Here is a 20907-nt window from a genome sequence, read left to right on the forward strand (position 1 = left end):
GGAAAATTGCTAAAATTTTTAATATAGGTCTTTAGCGTTCTTCGTTCTTTAGCGTTCGTACGTACCGCCAACGTAAGACAATTTTGGAAGAAGATTTCTTCATATTGCAACTGATGCCAATTATGTTAATGTACGTGGTCAGATAACAGAGTTATACGCTAATATATCCATAGATACCCTATTCTAGGTCAGCTTTAGTCAGCGACCCACCATTTATAGTTTGGCACTAGATGGCAGCTGATTTAAATAGTGAATAATCTTAAACCCATGATCTTCTTTGGAAAATTATTCCCGAGGTGGGCACTGGTGGGCATCATGACTGAAATCTTAGCTCAATTTTAAGTATATGATCGAATTGTCATTACGAAATACAGTAAGAAAATATGCAGCTAACTAGAATTCCACAACACACTAAAACATTATTTTTAATGAAAATTAAGCTATTACCTCCTCTTTCAAAATCCACTATAATATTTTGCTATACGTATTAGTTTCGCGATATTTTGAATATATTTACTTGCACTTAAAATATAGGTTGTACTCACAACAAAAAATATTAGTCAAATGTTACGACTTTTGAAGCTATTATTAAGAAGATCGCGTTCGAATGAAACAAAAACTAATATATTTTTGAAAAGGTCCATGTCATAGCTGTCAGAGTTGCCAGATGTTGTACCAAAATTTTGACATTAATTTTTTATTTTTGGCCAATGGGTGGATCCACTGTGCGGCGTTAAGTTCACCCGGGTCGAACATGTTATACACTCCACCACGAGTTGTATTGCAGTAAAATGGAACATTTAGTTTCTTTTCGTTTATGAAGACGACTAAAACCAAATTTCAGCACTTTCGGTAAAACAATGGGGCTAACCTTCAATATGTCGAAAATCGGGAGGTACCGTTCTATGGGGACTATAAGACAACGTCAATTTATACAAGGTGGCGCAAAAGTAATCCTCCTATCAGAAAATGCTATAAATTTTGCGATCAGTTCTGTTTTGACATTTGTGTAGTAAACACATGCGAAATACACGTTAATAAACAATATTACGCTACACTGCTCCAGAAGGCGGAATATTGGTGACTATTGATGATTTTTCGTCATGATAATTCATTATTTCATTATGATGATTTTTCATCAGACTTCTTTTTGTGGGGCTTTTTGAAGTCGCGGGTTTATGTCAACAAGCCTCAGACTCTTTCAGCTCTTAAAGACAATATCCGTCAAGAATGTGAGGACCTATCGCCGAAAGTTTTGGCCAAAGTAATGGAAAATGGCATAAAAAGGGCTCAAATGACAATAAAATGTGGCGGCGGCCATTTATCTGACATAATATTCTCGACTTGATGTAAAAAAAATTAAAAGACCAAATAAAAATAATCCACAAGAAGAATCAAAGATGTTCATTTTTTTTTTTTAAATTACAGCCAAAAAACATCGGAAGTTTACTTTTGCCACCTTGTACCAACAAATTTCTGGCGGATAGAAGACTAAATATCAAATTTCCGATATTTCGGTAAGATAATGCGCCTAAAACCTTCAAAATACTGAAAATCAAGAGGTACGCTTTTATGGAGGATATAGGAAGTGGACCTATACTGATAATTCTCTTCTGGAATATTTTATAACTCCATGGAAGGCTAAATAAAAACTTTCAGTTACTACGGTGGGATATCGACTTCACAACCTTTAGAATTACGAAAATCGGGAGGTACCGTTCTATGATACTACATGACGTCGTGGACTCGTACCGACAAATTTCTGGGAAATGTTGTATATCCCCAACGAACACTAAATACGTATTTTCGTTGGTTATTGTGGCCACAACCTTTAAAATACCGAAAATCGGGAGGTACCTTTCTACCAGGGCTATATTAAGACGTAGACCTGTGCCGACAAACTTATGGGTTAAAGTTTTATGCCCCCCAAATTTGAGCCATTTCGATGTGTTATTGTGACTGCAACCTTCAAAATGCCGAAAATGGGGAGGTACCGTTCTATTAGGGGTATATTAAGGCGTTGTCCAGTACGGAGAAATTTCTTTGGGGGAGGTTTTATACCATCAACGAAGACTAAATACGAAATTTCAGCCATTTCGGAAGAATATTGAGGTCAAGCCTTCAAAACACTGAAAATCGGGAGGTACTGTTCTATGGGGGCTATATTCATGCGTGGACCTGTACCGAGAAATGCCAGGAGGAAAGTTTTATATCCACAACGAAGACTAAATACCAAATTTCGGTGGAAGATTGAGACCAAAACCTTCAAAATACCAAAAATCGGGAGGTACCGTTCTATGGGGGCTATATCGAAACGTGTACCTATACCGACGAATTTCAATCGAAAAGGTTTTTATCCAACGTAGACTAAATACCAAATTTCAGCCATCTTGGTGGGTTGTTGGGGCCACAAACTTCAAAATACCGAAAATCGTGAGGTACCGTTCTATGATACTACACGAAGGCGTGGACTCGTACCGACAAATTTCTGGGGGAAAGTTGTATACCCCCAATGAACACTAAATACCAAATTTCAGCCATTTCTGTGGAATATTGAGGCCATAACCTTCAAAATACCGAATATTGGGTGGTACCGTTCTATGGGGACTATATTAAAACGTGGACTGATGTAGACCATTTGCAATACCAAACATCCTGGGAGTAATAGAAGCTTCTATAACAAATTACAAAGCTCTATCTTAAAAATTGCGACAGACGGACATGGTTATATCGACTTAGAATTTAATCCTGATCAAGTATATATATACTTTATAGGGTCTCCGATGAATAAATAGTCGACAAAATCGACTAATACTTGTTTAATTTGTTTTTAATAAATATTGTTGAAATCGCTGAAAATTGAAATGTCTTATTAGTTATATACCTATTTTTATATACGAATGTTCTTTTGATTCGTTACAAATCAGGAAAAATTTCTTTTGCCTAGTGTGAGAGTTATAAATATTCTTGTTTGTCCCCTGGCTCCCGCGTAGAAAAATAAAGTATTAATTGAATTAATATTTTGATTTACATATCAGGTGACCATAGCTTTGAAGTTTTTAACATTACTTAACAATAATAATTATATTATTCTAAACACTTAAACAACATTAAATTTATAGACAAACTAAACTATAAATGTAAATAATCTTCTTATTTATAATAAAAAAGTTCCTAAAATCTGTAGCAATCTTAAAACCTATGTAAAATATTTATTGGGATAGAAGATGATACCGATTGATTGTTCAAGCCACCGTTAACGACTTAACGGAGTGAGAATATGACATTCTTTCGACGTAAAGTCATTGCCAATAAAATTCTCAATCAAAATTTAAGGCCTGCGTACATAAGCTGCCTTGCCTGGTTGCCTTGCTTTCCTGCTTCATTTCTGACATAATAAAAATAAAAGAATAAAGAAGGCCGAGCAAATTTCGAACTGGGTTGCCCTTTTCGTTTTTATTCTTTTATCAGAAGTAAGCAAGGTAAGCAGGCAAGGCAGCTTATGTACGCAGGCCTTTAGTTTGTACGACTGATATTTTTATAGCTCTGTAAAGATTTTAATGTATTCTAAAATCAGGATTTCTTTTGCTTGCAGCTTAATAAAACAATTCTCTATGATGATGTCATTATGCCTCCTCCTGATCCAACCTAACATTGTTTGCAATTACCCTAACTAACAAAACACTCCCTACTATCAATTATCTACTTAGTAATATTGAAAATACAACAACAAAAAGATATACAACATAATCCTGCACTATTAAATAGTAAAATCTTACAACTACATATACACAGACAGACAAAAGGATACATTTACGTATATTGTATAGGGGAGGCAATGTTGAACTTACCTTCTTCTTTTGTTTCCGGTAACGTTGTTACATTCGTTGTAACAACTTCACCACTGCCCAAATGATTGTTGGCCCACATACGAAACTCATATGTGGTATTCGGTTCCAGGCGATACACTTCCATTTGTCGCTGTGAGTGAGGAAATTTTCCATGAGCAGCAGACAGTTGGGTGGGTGCGAAAGAAAAGAGAAAACGGAAATGAGAAAAAAATAAAACACAAGTGTGCAAATAAATAAATAAATCACCAACGTTAAGTAAATCTTGTTAATTATAACTAAATACAATTGTCAGAGTGCGTCCGTTCTGCATCTTCTCCCTCATTGGCCAATTCATTAGTACTGTCAACACTATTAATTGTACGGCGCAATGATTTTGTGCCGAACAGCCTTTCATGTCAAACTCATTCAACATTTTGAGGCAATATAATTTAAATGAATGAATCGCTATTTACGCTTAATTGACTTTTTGACAAAATAATACTCTGGTTGTTCGCAAAAATCGGAAGGGTAAGAGTATTTGGCAAAAAAAAAATGAATGAACTATAATTTTCTGTTTGTGGCCTTTAAATTGGTCGCTATAAACAGCTTATATCTTACGTGAATTGAAAATATATATTTTCGTTTTTAAGTCTGGAGTATTACCCCAATGGCTTAATCTTCATCATTACTTTCTGTTACAGATAGTAATGTTTTTCAAAACGAACTGACAGTGTTGTAAATTTTTTGTGATCGCTACCAATATCATGATTTCATCCCGGTGAAGGGAATTATCAATTGGCTTTTCAGCTTTTTGAAATGATGCATTTTTAGCAAAAAACCGAACAAAACAAAACAAACAATATATATTTTCTACATCCGACGCATAGTGGTTCAGAGCCGTGTTTCCTGGTTTGGGCGTGGCGTGCTCCTAAATAGAACATTTTTTTCGCAATTTTGAAAAATACTTAATTTTTGCACATTTCTGGAGAAAGAAATAGCTATTTCTTGGAAACTATAACAGATATTGTGTTCATTCTTATACCCTACACCACTATGTGGATGTATATCCCAGATAAAGCCACTGGTCGTTTAAACGCCACAAAAAATTGTTGCAAAAATTAACGTAAAACTCTGGCTTTTTCGAATATTTTTGTGAGGTTTTTGCATTTTGTTATAGTATTGTCTGTTATCTGTCATTTCACGCTTATAACGCTTCATTTGAACTACGTATTTCCACGCAATTGGCCTAAAACCCAAGCTATTCAAAGAATTCGACTTTTTTGTAATTTTCGACTTTTGATGAAAATTTTAAATATGCGATAAAAATTTAATCATAAATGTTAGAATCATACAAAGTCAGGGATTTGTTAGGAATATAGTAAGAGTATTTTCTCAATCAAACACCAAGGGATTGCCATGTAAGGATACACCAATATTGCCCTCCAAAATTTTTGGCACTTTTAAAAGAAGGCCCGATTGCAAGAAAACTATACGTTTTAGAGAAAAAAGTTATTTTTTAAAAAATGCTTAGAAAAATATAATTTTCATAAACAATTTTAAGTTTTCTCGCAAAAAAATTTCTCGGCGCTAAGTGGGATATAGTGGTTTTGGCCAAAAAGTTTGTAAAGCATCGAAGTAATGGTCGCAAACCCATACCTATGTATGTATACCAAAACTAGCCGAACCGGTCCGCGTTGCTGTCCCCTCCGAAATTCAACAACATATATAACCTAAGTATTTTCACCAAGGGTCTTCCCTGTACATTCCCTGAAATTTTCTGGAAAATCGGTTTAGTATTTTGGATATATAACAAATTTAAAAAGTGGGCGTGCGTTTTTTAAAAAAACTGGCATAGGGGAGGTCCCCCGCCCCCTCTAAAATTCAACCAAATATTTTACCTGTTTTCACCACTGGTCATCCCTATACATTCTCTGAAATTTTCAAGAAAATCGGTTAAGCAGTCTTGGATATATAACATATTTAAAAAAGTGGGCGTGTTCAGGTCATCAGGCTCCAAATGAGTACCTAGAGTCGGAGACACAACCACCATTGCCTCGCAAATTAGTTTTCTCACGGATACGTTCGTCAGTTTTGTTCGTCAGTAGTAATAATACATAAGGGTTCAGTATTTTTGGATATATAACATATTTACAAAGTGGGCGTGCTAAAATGGCTTCTTTTAAAAAAGTAGGGCAGGTACCCCGCCCCCTCCGAATTTCAAAAATTATATAGCCTATTTTAACCACGGGTGTTCACAGTACATTATTTGAAATTTTCAAGAAAATTGGTTCAGCCGTTTTTGAGTCTATACGGAACATACAAACATCCAAACACATTCACATTGTCTTTTATGTATAAGATGAATGTCTCGATGAGATGAGTCGATCTGGCCATATGCATCCGTCCGTCTGTCCCTCTGTCCCATCTGAACCTTGTAATCACGCTACAGGTCGCAATTTTGATCGGATCGTCACGAAATTTTGATGGTTAATGGTGGTCCCGGAGCGAAAGAAGACTACTGGTTTTGGTAATGGCCGGATAATACTCAGGGGCGGAATGGGCAAAAACCTTATTTGGAGAAAAATTCAACGTTTTACTCCAAAGCAAATATATCAGCGTCAATAGGGGTATACAAAAAGCAAAACCTGACAATGAAAGTAGAAAATATCACCTCACCCTGACGATGTTAAGTAGGTTGTCGTAGATGGTCACACAACGAATATATCGCAATAGTCGCTAATGAAATCCAACTTTTCATTTTTTCGATTTTAATTATAATGACGAATATTACAGCTTTGCTTGGGAACCATCCAAAAGCAAAGCACTGCTATGAAAGTAGAAACTCCCATCTTTACAAAGATGCAAAGTAGGTTGGCGCAGGTGGCCAAATAACGGAGATATTGCAATAGTCGTTAATACATTCCATTTTTTTCCATTTTTTAATCGCGCTACAGGTCGCCATTTTGATCAGATCGTCACAAAATTTTCAGGGTTAATGATGGTCCCATGGAGGAAGAAGCCTTTTTTGGTGATGGTCGGATAATATTCAGGAGTTGGAGTGGACAAAAAATGAAATCCGGAAGATACCAGTCGATCTGTACCGACAAAATTCTGGCGTAAAGTTTTTAGACTCAAAGAAGACTAAATACCAAATTTCCATATTTAGGTAAGATAATTTGGTTGAAACATACAAAATACTTAGAATCAAAAGGTACGCTTCTATGGGAGATATAGGAAGAGGTGGGCATATACTGATAATTCTCTTTTGGAATATTTATAACCCCATGGAAGACTAAATAACAAATTTTAGTCATTTCGATGGGATATTAACGTCACAATCTTCAAAAATACGCAAATCGGGAGGTGCCTACCGTTCTATGGGGCTACATCGAAACGTGTTGGAAAGGTTTTTACCCCCAACGTAGACTAAATACCAAATTTTGGGATGTTGTGGCCACAACCTTCAAAATCCCGAGGTACCATTCTATGCGAACTATATGAAGGTGTGGGCCTGTACTGACATATTTCTGGGAGAAAGTTTTATACCACCAACGAAGACTGAATACCAAATTTTAGCCATTTCGGTGGAATATAGAAGCCACAACCTTCAAAATACCGAAAATCTGGGGGTACCGTTCTTTGGGGGCTATATAAAGGCGTGGAACTATACCGACAAATTTCATATGGAGAGTTTTATACCCCAAATGAAAACTAAATACCAAATTTCAGCCTTGCCGGTGGAATATTGATGCCTCGCCCTTCAAAATACCGGAAATCGGGAGTAACAATTCAATGGGGGCTATATGAAGGCGTTGGCCTATACTGACAAAGTTCTGGGGGAAAGTTTTATTCCCCCAACGAAGACTATGTACCCAATTTCAGACGTTTCGATTTGTTAATGAATATAAAACTTTCAAAATACCGAAAATCGGGTGGTATTGTTTTATGGGGGCTATATCAAAACGTAGACCGATATAGACCAAACATCCTAAGAGTAATATAAACTTCTATACCAAATTACAAAGCTCTATCTTAAAAATTGCGAGCTGTATCTTGATTTCAACAGACGGACGGACGGACGAACGGACAGACGAATTATAAATAGAATAATTCGAATTACAAAATAATGTTTCGAATTACAAATGGAATAATTCGAATTACAATTAAAAGATTTCGAACTACACCAGAAAAAGATGTAGTGTCTGACATATTGTGTTGGCGACTCGGCACCGCCTTAAGCACAACAAACAACATCAGTTGTGAAATAACACATTAGAAAACACTGATACTGCCCGTGCTAATGTATGGTTCCGAAGCATGGTTACTTGAGTAAGCAGATAAGAAAATATCTACGGGCCAATCTGCGTTGATGGCGAATATCGACGTCGAAGAACAACGAGCTGTATCAACTATACAACGACATCAGTATAGTTGAACGAATCGAGATACAACGATTGAGTTGGCTAGGTCATGTCATTGGAATGAGTGATGATAAACCCGCTTAAAGGGTGTATAAACATGGGCCGCATGGCGCACCACGCAGAACTGGAAGACCAAGGCTTCATTGAAGCGAACAAGTAAAATCCACATCTCAGATTGGGAAAATACAGCAACAAACAGAGAGGAATATAGATCTTTTCTTAGTCCGGTTTATGGAACAAATGTTCTGTAAAAGGCCAGCTAAGTAAGTTAGCAATTGTGTTCTATGGAAAAAATTCGTCATCTATTCATTATGGACTTCTAACACTTTCTCGGAACATTGTAGGGTCGAAACCGTATCATTTTACTGTATATATCTGGTCTGTTCCAGAACTGCAAGAATCCACCAATTTTTACTATTTTTTTCGAAATCGCAAAGGAAAAATATTATCGTAGCAAAAAGTAGTAGTTTCTTGCAGGTTCTGGAACAGAGCAATTATTTCTAAATAACAACCATGTCATGCTTCACATTTCATTTCATTAGGGTGCGGTATCATCTCTCATCAAAATGTGTCATATTCAGTTGAGGGCGTTGTGGGCACACAATGAAAACTCACAAAGAGTTCGCAACAAAGCGAACATTTTGTGCTTAGTTGAATATCTAAATCAAGTCTTTTGGCAAAACATATCATTAGCTGGCAGGCAATTCATAGAGCTGTCAATCACATTCAATATAGCTCATAATAGTCAATTAGTTGCGACAATTGGATTTATTTACCCAATGATATGACAAAAGAGCGAATTGGCGAAACAAGTGGAATGTAATTATATTTGCAAATATAGGGGTTTATATATGGGGGCTACAATAAAGGCTATAATTAAGGAGTTATATGATAATATATAAAATAAATGCATGATTAACGTATGATCACTGTTTACTCCACGAAGCGTCTTTTGAAACGCGTAAAAGACGAGCATCACCTTAATATTGGCTGAGAAGATGTCGTGTAAATAGATGAATAAGAAATCGTAGTTATAAAGGACTAAGAGGTCGTCTTTATAGGCGACTATAAGGTCATCTTTATCGGCGACTATAAGGTCATCTATATAGAAGATTTTAAGGTCGTATTTATAGACGACAAGTATGAATGTATCAGTCAGCTGTGCTGACGGAGATATACCCCCTGCCACAGACAAAAAAGAAACAACAATTCCAAACCAAACACAAAAATTATGACGTATTTAAAATAGATTGATTTTGTATCACGAGTTTGCTTTAAAATCTGTACGTACCATAATGTGGGGCTATACAAAATCTCATTAATTTTACATAATGTCATTAATTTTTAGTAACCAAACTTCTTCATAAAGGACTCGAAATATTAAAGTACGCTAAACTAAGTTTGGAAGAAATTTTTGAAAAAGGTTAAAGTTATATTGCACAGTTGCCATTTTGCCGGCAGGGTTTTGGAGCTTTTGGGCCATTATGTCAGGAGTCAGTGGTAAATGAGGCCGCTATAACAACCTACTGAAAATAGAATCAAAACGATGCGAGAGGAGCTCTTAAACTTCACTTTTTCGAATTTTGTGTGGGAGGTTCCCGAAAGAGTGGACCAACATAGTCCATATTCCAAACTGATATATGACTGGATGAAATAATACGATGTGCAAAGTTTGCACCAATCGAAAAGTCCCTGATAGAATTATCTTGCGGATTTGTCATTTTAGTTGGTGCCGTCAGGGTTTCTTGGAGCTTTTAGGCCAATATCTCAGGAAGTATGGACTTGCGCAAGAAAAAAATTGTAACGTCGTGAAGGGAGCCGCAAGGACAACCTACTGAAAACAAATTTCGAAACGATCCGAGAGGAGCTCCTAAACTTTACTTTATCCGAAAGAACATCTGGAAGGAATAATACGATGTGCAAAGTTTGGACCAAATCGATTGCTCTCTTCCAGAGTTATCGTTTACACCTTTTTACAGAAAAATATTGAACTTTTGTGGAAAGAGTGGACCGATATCGCTTATCTTCGAACTTAAACTAAGTTTGGACAAAATATTACTATACCCAAAATTTGGTTCGAATCGGTTAATCCGTTCGAGAGTTATCGTGCGCACCAGCCAGACAGACAGACGGACGGACGGACATAGCTAAATCGACTTCAAATTGTCTGAAACGAATTTCGTTAAACATACTTGGGGTCTAAAACCGTTATTACGATGAGGCCCTCCTTTCTATCCTAAAGGCTGAGGGTATAAAAATAAGGTCGTATTTATAGTCCGGTCAAAATAGACGTATAAGGGGGAAATAGCAAAAATTCCCACAAAGCTGAATTTTGGTGGAGAGCTAGGGTTGGCCATTAGAAGCAACGTCCTAAAAGTCCCCATCGATCCCATGTGTGCAAAACAAGCTATTCGGGGGTCAAAGGTCATTTTTGGAGGCATTATTCACTTTTTTTAATTTTTCTGAAAAACGGTAATACGTAGCAATAGACCGCTAAAGTAAAAGTTGTAGATTCAATAATTGTCTACAAGATTGGTCTTTATGATTCTTAAAAAAGGCTTACCATTTTCGAGATATCTCGATCTAAAGGTCAAATAAAAAATTAGCCGCGTAAGTACATTATGAGGCGAACCGGTTAAAGTAACGACACTATGTGTTAGATACTTCCGTAAGCTTTCAAACGATATCCACTTTCCAGTAGAACCGGGTCTAACCCGGTTTTTAAGTTTGGCCTTTCGGGTCTAGGATCCGGCGAACCGGATCCGCAACCGTTGAAAATTATACATTTCCGTAATCAGCGCAACAAATCCTACCTTCGGACAAAACTTGAAAAAAATCGGAGAGTTTTCGTTGGGGTCGTTCCCGTTGGGCTTTCGATTATACATGTGGGTTAAATGGGCTATTTTTGCATAAAATGACTCTAACATTGAATAACTCCACTAAACACGCTCCGATTTTGTTGGAATTTTTTTAGAAGATTGCTATAATTTCGCTCTTCAAGAAAATATATATTTTTTTGGGGGACAGACCCGATTACTTCGCTTATTTTAGCCGGTTCGTCTGAATATGTGCATATTTCCCTTATAAGTGCATAAAAATCATGTGTTTTTTAGAAAAGCTCTATCTCAAGAATGGTTCCTTCTAAGAAAAAAATTATAAGGATCAAACTTGTAGATAATTTTTCTGTCTACAATATTTACTTTAGTCACTTTTTGATTAAATCAACCGTTTTCAAAAAATAAATCCGAAAACCTAAAAACCCTTAAATTTTGACCTTTGACCCCGAATAATTTTTTTGCACACATGGGATCGATGGGGACTTTTAGGACGTTGCTTCTAATGGCAAACCCTAGCTCTCCACCAAAATTCAGCTTTGTTGGAAATGTTTGCTATTTCAATGTCTATTTTGACCGGACTATTATAGGCGATTATAAGGTCATGTTTATAGAAGACATTATGTTATCCTCCTTTATACAAATAATTCGAATTACAAATGGAATAATTCGAATTACAAATGGAATGATTCGAATTTCAAATAGAATAATTCGAATTACAAATAGAATATTTCGAATTACAAATAGAATAATTCGAATTACAAATGGAATAATTCGAATTAGAAATGGAATGTTACGAATTACAAACAGAATTCTCGAATTACAAATGAAATGTTACGAATTACAACTAAAATTTTTGGAATTATATCTGAAAAAGGTGTAGACGACTATAAGTTCATCAATTATATATATATACTAGCAGACCGTGTCCGCTTTGCTGGCCCGTTCTTTGGGTTTTCTCTGTAGCCCTTAGTAATCTATCTACATATTTATATATCTACTATTGATATCTCTAGATTTTCGAATCGAATGGACGATATTTATGTATTCTTCTTTAAACTTCAAATAATAAATCCATGTTTTGGCATAACCCTCATATCTCCATATAAGATATAGCAATACAGCTCGACATATTTTATATAGAACTGTATAATTGGTACAGAAGTTAATATTACTCGAAGGATCTTTGGTATTGAAAATGGGTTACATCTATCCATATTTCCATTTAACCCCATACAACTGTACCTCCCGATTTCGGTATTTTTATGGTTTTAGCGGAATTATCCTACCGAAATGGCTTAGCTTTGGTTTTTAGTAATCCTGCATAGAATAGTCGCTACAGGTCCAAGTTTTTATATAGCCTCCACAGAACCGTACCTCCCGATTTTCGATATTTTTTGGTTTTAGTATCATTATCCCACCGAAATGTATTCAATTTAGTATTTAGTCTTCGATGTGGGTATAAAACTTTCCTTTATAGAATATTTGGTACAGGTCCAGGTTTTTTATGTAGCCTCCATAGAAAAGTATTTCCCGGTTTTCGGTACTTTCAAGGCTTTAGCCGCATTGTTCAACAGAAATGGCTATATTTGGTATTAAGTCTCCCTTGAAGGTATCAAATATTTCGGCAGAGAATTGTCGGTATAGGTTCACGTTTTGATATAGCGCCCATAAACTATACCTCCCATTTTCTTAGGTATTTTGAATACTTTAGCCACATTATCCAACCGAAATGGCTGAAATGTGGTTTCAATATAATTTATGGTGGAGGGTATACACCGTTTTTACTTCTTGTTAATCAAGTGCTGTTTCATTGAACACGTGATTGAAGTCATGGTTCATGGCGTGTTTGCTGTCCCACTTACTAAATTTAGAAATCTTATCTGTAAGTATCATGTTTTCAAATATCGGACGCAATCACGATATTCTACTTTCAAAACACGCATTAATGATAGAGGCCATAATTGCTATGGTATTGAAAACCAATACGTCTAATAACCTAGTAATCTTTAAAAAACCTAATCCTCCTTCAGCAATCATTGTATCTTTCATAAACTCAAATTTCCCCTTTTACCACCCCAGGACGTATAACTAATGCCACAATGTATACGCTCACCCTAACCGCATGACCCATTAAGTATAGTACACATTGACAAGCAAAACTGACAGTCATCGAGGTCTATTTCGTGAATATCAAAGCCTAACTGAAAAATTTCTTTTGTAATCTCTAAATAATACCGTAAATATTGTATTTCAAACGCTTTTAGCTAAATAAAAGTTGTTATTTGCCGGAAAATTGTCCTAAAAGTACGTTGACTGTCAGTTTTGAATGATAATGTGTACTCCCCTTTAGTTAACAAAAACAAAACTAATACACAAACCATCACACTTACCACATTCGGTGCAATATTAATGGGATCCATACGACTCCATTGATGCTCAAAGCTACTATTGTACGGTGGTGTATCATACGAAACATTACGGAATTCCGCTGTAAAGCTACGCACCGGATATCCACCGGAATTGGTTTTATTAAAACGCCACACAAGGAAACCCAAAATGGTTGAGGCTTTAAAATACAACTGCGATACAGGACCAGGTGGGGTACGAACCGTCAGGTTGATTTTTTGAAATGCCTGGAATTCTTGCACAACATCATCATCATCCTCATCCGTATTTTGCTCAGGATGATGTTCACCTCCATGGGATGAGGGAAGTGGCAAAAGTGTGGTGGTGGTGATTAGAGTGTCTTTACTAGGACTACTACTGGTGGCATTACTACTACTAGTTGTGGTGTTGTTGTTATTGCTGCTGATGGTGGAAGTGTTGTGACTGCTGTTGCTGCTACTACTGCTGCTGGTGGCATTTGTGGTTATGGTTGTGATGTTGGTGACATTACTTAAACTGATGCTGTTGTTGTCACTTGTTGTTGCTGCTGGCATTGTTTTATTGCTGGCTGAAGCAGAGGCTGGCGGTGAAGCTGTAACTATTGTTGGTAAAGATGCTAGGCTGGTGCTGCTGTTTGTAGCATCATTAGGCATTGGAAGCATTGAGGTAGTTGAAGCATTTGTTTTTGTTTTTATATTTATATTATTTTCTACAGAAGGCTCTGCGTCATCGACGCTGATGACGACAATATTTGTCTGATTTCTCATTACACTCGATTTTTCATCTTGACTTTCTTTTTCTGTGTGTACTGAAACACCATCATGGGTTGAGTGGCTGGTAGCGGTGGTGCTGGTAATGCTTTTTCGTGGTGTCACAGCGGCAAAACACACATAGATCCCACGATCAGAGGCTGATACATTTCGAAGTATTAAATATTTACCAGTCTGAAAGGAAGAGCAACAAGAGAAGAGATTAGAATTGGTATGCATATAACAACTTGTGGAAAGACAAAAAGACAATAAAAAAAATTAAAAAAGGCTTTAAGTTCAGCCGGCAGAAATTTTAATACATTCCACCACCACTGTAATGAAATAAATATGAACAGTTAGTAACTACTAAGCTCTTCCTCTACGTTAAATATAATTCCTTGTAGAAGAATAATATCTTAATTGATGATAATCAATTTTTACTGATAATATTCTGTATGAAGGCTTTCTACCCATTGAGATTACAAAATCCCAGTTTACATCCACTTCAGAAGGAAAATGTAGCAACAATCTTTAATAGAGCTCATTGTTGTTATTTCTATCCCTTGACTGAACTCTGACGGCAATCTCTCTGACGGAAATCTCGGTTCGAAAATTTGACAAAAACCCATCGAAATACATACTATTTGGCAACACCGGTTCATTGGGGTTTTTTCGCGAGTAAATTTTTTATCTTCTGGGAACACAAAGGCAACAACCTTCAAAATATCGAAAATCGAGAGGTACCGTTCTATGGGCGCTATATGATGGCGTGGACCTATACAGACAAATTTCTGGTGGAAAGTTTTAAACTTTCAATGAAGACTAAAAACCAAATTTAAGCTATCTCGGTGGGATATTAAGGGCCAGCCTTCAAAATACCGAAAATTGGGGGGTACCGTTCTATGGGGCCTATATGAAGGCGTGGACCTATACCGACAAATTTCAGGTAAAACGGTTTGTACCCCCAACGAAGACCAAATACCAATTTTTAGCCATTTCGGTGGGATATTGAGGCCACAACCTTCAAAATAACGACAATCGGAAGGTATCGTTCCATGGGGGCCTTTAAAGTACCCACAACGAAGATAAAAATGTCAGTAATTTAGATATTGAGGTCACAACTTTCAAAATACAGAAATATATATATAGGCGTGGACCTATACTAACAAATTTCATGTGGAAAGTTTTAAACCTTCAATGAAGACTAAAACTAAATTTCAGCTATGTCGGTGCGATATTGATGGCACAGCCTTCAAAATATCGAAATTCGGGAGGTACCGTTCTATGGGGGCTATATGAAGGCGTGGACTTATACCAACAAATTTCAGGAGAAACATTTTGTACCCCCAACGAAGATTAAATACTAAATTTCACCTATGTCGGTGCGATATGAAGGGCACAGCCTTTAAAATACCGAAAATGGGGAGGTACCGTTCTAAGTCGCCTATAGCGACAGATTTCAGCCTTTACAGTACTGAAAATCGGGAGGTACCGTTCTGTGGGGACTATATGAAGGCGTGGACCTATACCCACAATTTTCAGGTGGAACGTTTTGTACCCTCAACTGAGAATTAATACCAAATTTCAGCTATGTCGGTGGGATATTGAGGGCACAGCTTTTAAAGTACTGAAAATCGGGAAGTTCCGTTCTATGGGTGCCATATGAAGGCGAGGACCTATACCGACAAATTTCAGGTGGAACGTTGTCTACCCTCAACGGAGACTAAATACCAAATTTTAGCTATGTAGGTGGGATATTGAGGGCACTGTCTTTATATTACTGAAAATCGGAAGGTACCGTTCTATGAGGGCTATATGAAGGCGTGGACCTATACCGACAAATTTCAGGTGGAACGTTTTGTACCCTCAACGGAGAATGAATACCAAATTTCAGCTATGTGGGTGGGATATTGAGGGCACAGCTTTTAAAGTACTGAAAATCGGAAAGTTTCGTTCTATGGGGGCCATATGAAGGCGAGGACCTATACCGATAAATTTCAGGTGGAACGGTTTTTACCCTCAGCGGAGACTAAATACCAAATTTCAAGTGGACCTATACCGACAAATTTCAGGTGGAACGTTTAGTACCCCCAACGAAGAATAAATACCAAATTTTAGCCATGCCGGTGGGATATTGAGGGCACAGCCTTTAAATGAAAATCGGGAGGTTCCGATCTATGGGGGGTATATGAAGGTGTGGACCTATACCGACTAATTTCAGGTGGAACGTTTTGTAATCCCTACGAAGAATAAATACCAAATTTCAGCCATGTCGGTGGGATATTGATGCCACATCTTTCAAAATACCGAAAATCGGGAGGCACCTTCTATGGGTGCTATATAAAGGAATGGATCTATAGCAAAAATTTCAGGTGGAACGTTTTGTACCTCGAACGAAGTCTAAGTATCAAGTTTCAATCATTTCGGCGGTATAATGAAACTAAAACCTTCAAGAGCCCATTTGCAATACCAAGTAAGGGGCACGCGTAATCGTTAACCGGTTGTCATAAATTTTTGCAAATATGAACTGGTAAAGTTTTGTCTTCTATTGGACCATAATTAAATTAATTTTACAAATTAATATGGAAATACGGGTTAGCGTTAATCGATCGCCATAAAATTTCATATATAAGGTTTTTTAAGAAATTGAAAAAATTTAGGGGGTAGGAAATCAAAAACAAAAGAAATTTTGGTCTCCAACGAATATTTCGATGTGTAACAAACGGAAAGACAAATTTAATTATATCCATATCCATATTATGGTGGATGGTATAATAAGGATTTTTGAATACTCTATTCAAGGACAAGACCAAAAAAGGTTAATTTATTAATATTACTTTCAAAGACTACTCCTAAAAATAAAATATTATTTCACTACTTCTTAGTCTCTATGCATGATGTGGCATGCCGCATCAAACAATCGCACTCACCTGTATTATGGTGTTGTTATTGCTGCCATTCTCTTTGACCCACATAATGTTACCATCAGCAATACATGGTATTGAAATATTTTCACCTTTATCGGTCACGTACTCGTTGTATTTTATAGTTGATGTCAATACGGTAAGCACTGAAAATATACAAGAAGAACAACAATTATGTACTTATAACATTATGTGATTGGAAGATTAGGATGCAGAACTTTAAAAACTATAGAATCAGTTAAATTGTAGGGATGAAATATACCAAGGTCTGGCTTTAACATGTCAAAGTCCTGGATGTATCTTGACGCCTCCTCTTTCAACTGAAGAGGACACTGACCTTCCTACAGGACAAGAGATATAGTGACGTAGGTGATGGAATAACGACCTTAAGCATGGCAAAGCCCAGGAATTATCTTGGTCCCTCTTTCATTTCCAGAAGACACTAATTCCCCGTGCTATTGTAACCCGGGATAGGTAACAAAACAGAAAAATCATCCTACTATGTATCAAAAAAAAAAAAAAAAAAAAAAAAAACAAAAACAAAACAAATAAAACGACGAGGCAAATTCTTTATACCCTCCACCACGAACTGTATTGAAGTGAACACTAGGAACACTTAGTTTCCTTTCGTTTATAAAAGTACTAAGTTCTTCCTTTTTCTACTCTCCTCCAAAAGAGCTCATATGGGTCGTCATCGTAGTTATTTCCAAAACATGGACCAGTATCGAATACCGGCTATACAACCGATATCCAATTTATCCAAAAATTATGTATTTAGGGAGCTTTCCAGAATTTTGCCGACAAAAATGCCGATACTTTTGGATATTTTTACTAAAGATTGTGGACATTGTGATGGCGTGTCCTATGACACCACGTGTAGAGAAGTTTTACATGGCTGAAATACTCAGGAAATTTCGCCAACATCCCTGAGGTGTATTTTGCCACCGTTGAAAATTTGATGTTGCCTAGCCGGGGAATCGAACCCACGACCTTCTGCGTGAAAGCCATACCATTACACCACGGTGGCACCCATGGAGAGCACGATAACACTCGAACTGATCAACCGATTCGGTCCAAAATTTGCATTTCGTCATATTTTGTACAAACTTCGTTCCAGTTCGAAGATGCGCAATACCGGTCCACAACTTCCGGTACTCCCCCCCCCCCCAATATTTAAAAATTTCAGTAAAATTGTATGCACGATATGCCTTGAACACGGCAACCAATTTGGTCCAAACTTTGAATCTTCTAATATTTTGTCCAAATTTAATTTAACTTCTAAAATGGCCCATATCGGTCCTCTCCTTAGGGTACCTCCCCCACAAAAGTTCAACATTTGTGTCTAAGTGCAGTTTAGTGTCTGTTCGAAGATCTTTTGGAAATGTATACCGATGCTGTTCGTTGTGGTCCTGTTTACAGCGATATTATTTTTTCCGTGGACAATTTAATGCTTCCTAGCATAATGGTCCAAAAGTTATACGATGGCCCACTGAAATGACTAGTGGTCCACTTCCAAAATAGACAAAATTCAGAAAAGACTGTAAGTACATTCGATCTGTCCGTAGATGAAAGTTTCAATTCACTGATACTTTTTTACTTGTTGCTTTATCATCGTGCTTTTACATCAATTAAGGAAAATGCTATAGGAGTACGAAGACATTTGTGTGACACAGTATGTACATATGTATGACAGCAATAGTAACAAACTTTCATTTTATTAGCCAGCCACAGTTAAAAAACAAGTAAGAACGACGTTAAGTTTGGCCAGGCCGAACTTGTTATATCCTGCACCACGAGTTGCATTTAAGTCAAATGAAACAACTAGTTTCCGTTCGTTTATAACAAATACCAAATTTCAGCAGGTTCGGTAAACCAATGTGGCTAATCTTGAAAATACCGAAATTCGGGAGGTACCGTTCCATTGGGGCTATATCAAAACGTCGATCTATACCTTCAAATTTCTGGCGGAAAGTTGTTAGACTCAAAGAAGACTAAATACCAAATTTCCGATATTTCGGTAAAACCTTCAAAATACCGAAAATCAAGAGGTACGCTTCAATGGGGGATATAGGAACCCGCCGACCTATACTGATAATTCTCTTCTGGAATATTTTATAACCCCTGGAAGACTAAATGACAAATTTCAGTCTTTCGCACAGTGGTGCCGCTGCTTTGTAAACGTGGACAAAAATAGAGGGAGTTGACCTAGATTGATGAATTTTTGTACAAATACTTTTGACAGCATAGGAATGAAAAATTCCAACTTTGGTCCATATCGGTTCAAATTTGGATATAGCCCCCATATATATCTTTTTCCGATTTTGCAGTAACTCGGTCAATTTTTATTGAATGGCCTTCAAATTTAATATGCGATATTTTCTTAGACCACTAATTAGTTTTACCGATTCTAACAAAAATCGGTTCAGATTTGGATATAGCCGCCATATATATCTTTCCCCGATTTTGCTATAACTCTGTAAATTTTTATTGAATAGCCTTTAAATTTAGTATGCGATATTTGCATAGACCACTGATTAGTTTTACCGATTTAAACAAAAATAATTTTGTATTTTGACTTCCGAGGGGACCAACTACCTCCTTGCAAAAAATTTTCAATATAGATCCACGTTTAGCTATAGACCCCATATAAAGGTACCGTCCGATTTTCTGTATTTTGAACTATTTAAGGCAAATTTTCGAACCGATTTAATGTAATTTGGAATTTTCACTTCAAAGTGAACAAAATACCTCCTTGCAAAAAATGTTCGATATAGATCCACACTTTGATATAGTCCCCCTCTCTATAATGGTACATCCAAGTTTTAGTCGTTTTTGTCGATTAAAGAAAAATATGTATTCATATCAAAAAAATGTCTCTTACCGAGATGCAAAACTTTTATTTTCAGTTATATAAAAATAAAATGATAATAAAATATGTATTTCAATATATTGTATTTCAGTCGTTTCGAGTTTCATCCAATAACTCACGTACAGGCTCTGGTAACGATCTTATTGCATTGGCAGGTACCTTTCTCTGTCCCGTAAGAAAAGGGTCAGAGCTCAAAAGCAGTCTATTCAGTAAATCTGTGTTGGTTGAAATTCGGGAATTTTTCCTAGTATGATGTAATCTATAGTTTTTTATGTCCTTATTCTTTGATTCAGCTGCTTCTTCTGAAAGTTCGCCTATGGGCACTAAAGCATATTCAATTACTTCAGCTCCGTGAAGTAAAATCTTGTGGACTGAAGCTGGAAGATAGAACCGAGGATAAGCTTTAATGAGCTCACATCCTGTATCCCAAGCGTATTTTTTAAATTTGCTAATGTTTATATATAGGCCAGATGAAATGGCTTGTAGCAGGGTCGCACATCGTTCAATAGTTATCTTATCTAAACCCGTTATTTCAGCAGATAACGCAGCGTTTTTAAAAAAATGTTCGAGCTGTGTTGCCATCATTTGATGTTCCGCTTCCCCCAGGTCTTGGTTTGTCAACTATTAGTCCCATCTTATCTCTAAATTGTGACTGTATTTTTTTTTTCTAATTAAATATTGCTGCTTATCATCCTGGTCTCTTATTTGCCACTTTTTAATATATATCCTGTATGAAATATGTAGAAAATATTCGAAGAATCGAATGTAAGAATGGAGGGGAGATAAGCCAAATTCATAGAATTCTTTGCGAATCGGTCTTTTTGCACACTTTTCAAAATCATTCATTTCAGATGGCTTTGCTTCACAGATATAACATTTGGAGCATGATGTC

General features: G+C 36.6%; 1 protein-coding gene across 6 annotated transcripts in view; it reads right to left on the minus strand.

The window, feature by feature from the left end:
- The window catches only part of LOC141397526 (uncharacterized), a 381453-nt gene that overhangs the window by 36126 nt on the left and 324420 nt on the right, over positions 1-20907 (minus strand). For all 6 annotated transcript variants that reach the window (XM_073973930.1, XM_073973929.1, XM_073973931.1 and 3 more), the window contains 3 exons: positions 17153-17292; positions 13479-14417; positions 3852-3981 (listed from right to left, as the gene is read on the minus strand). In XM_073973930.1, the coding sequence (XP_073830031.1) occupies positions 3852-3981; positions 13479-14417; positions 17153-17292 (1209 nt within the window). The remainder of the gene's footprint in view (positions 1-3851; positions 3982-13478; positions 14418-17152; positions 17293-20907) is intronic.

The sequence above is a fragment of the Musca autumnalis genome, unplaced genomic scaffold (assembly GCF_047663935.1).
Source record: "Musca autumnalis isolate F117 unplaced genomic scaffold, ASM4766393v1 scaffold_3, whole genome shotgun sequence".
NCBI classification, from domain to species: Eukaryota; Metazoa; Arthropoda; class Insecta; order Diptera; family Muscidae; genus Musca; species Musca autumnalis.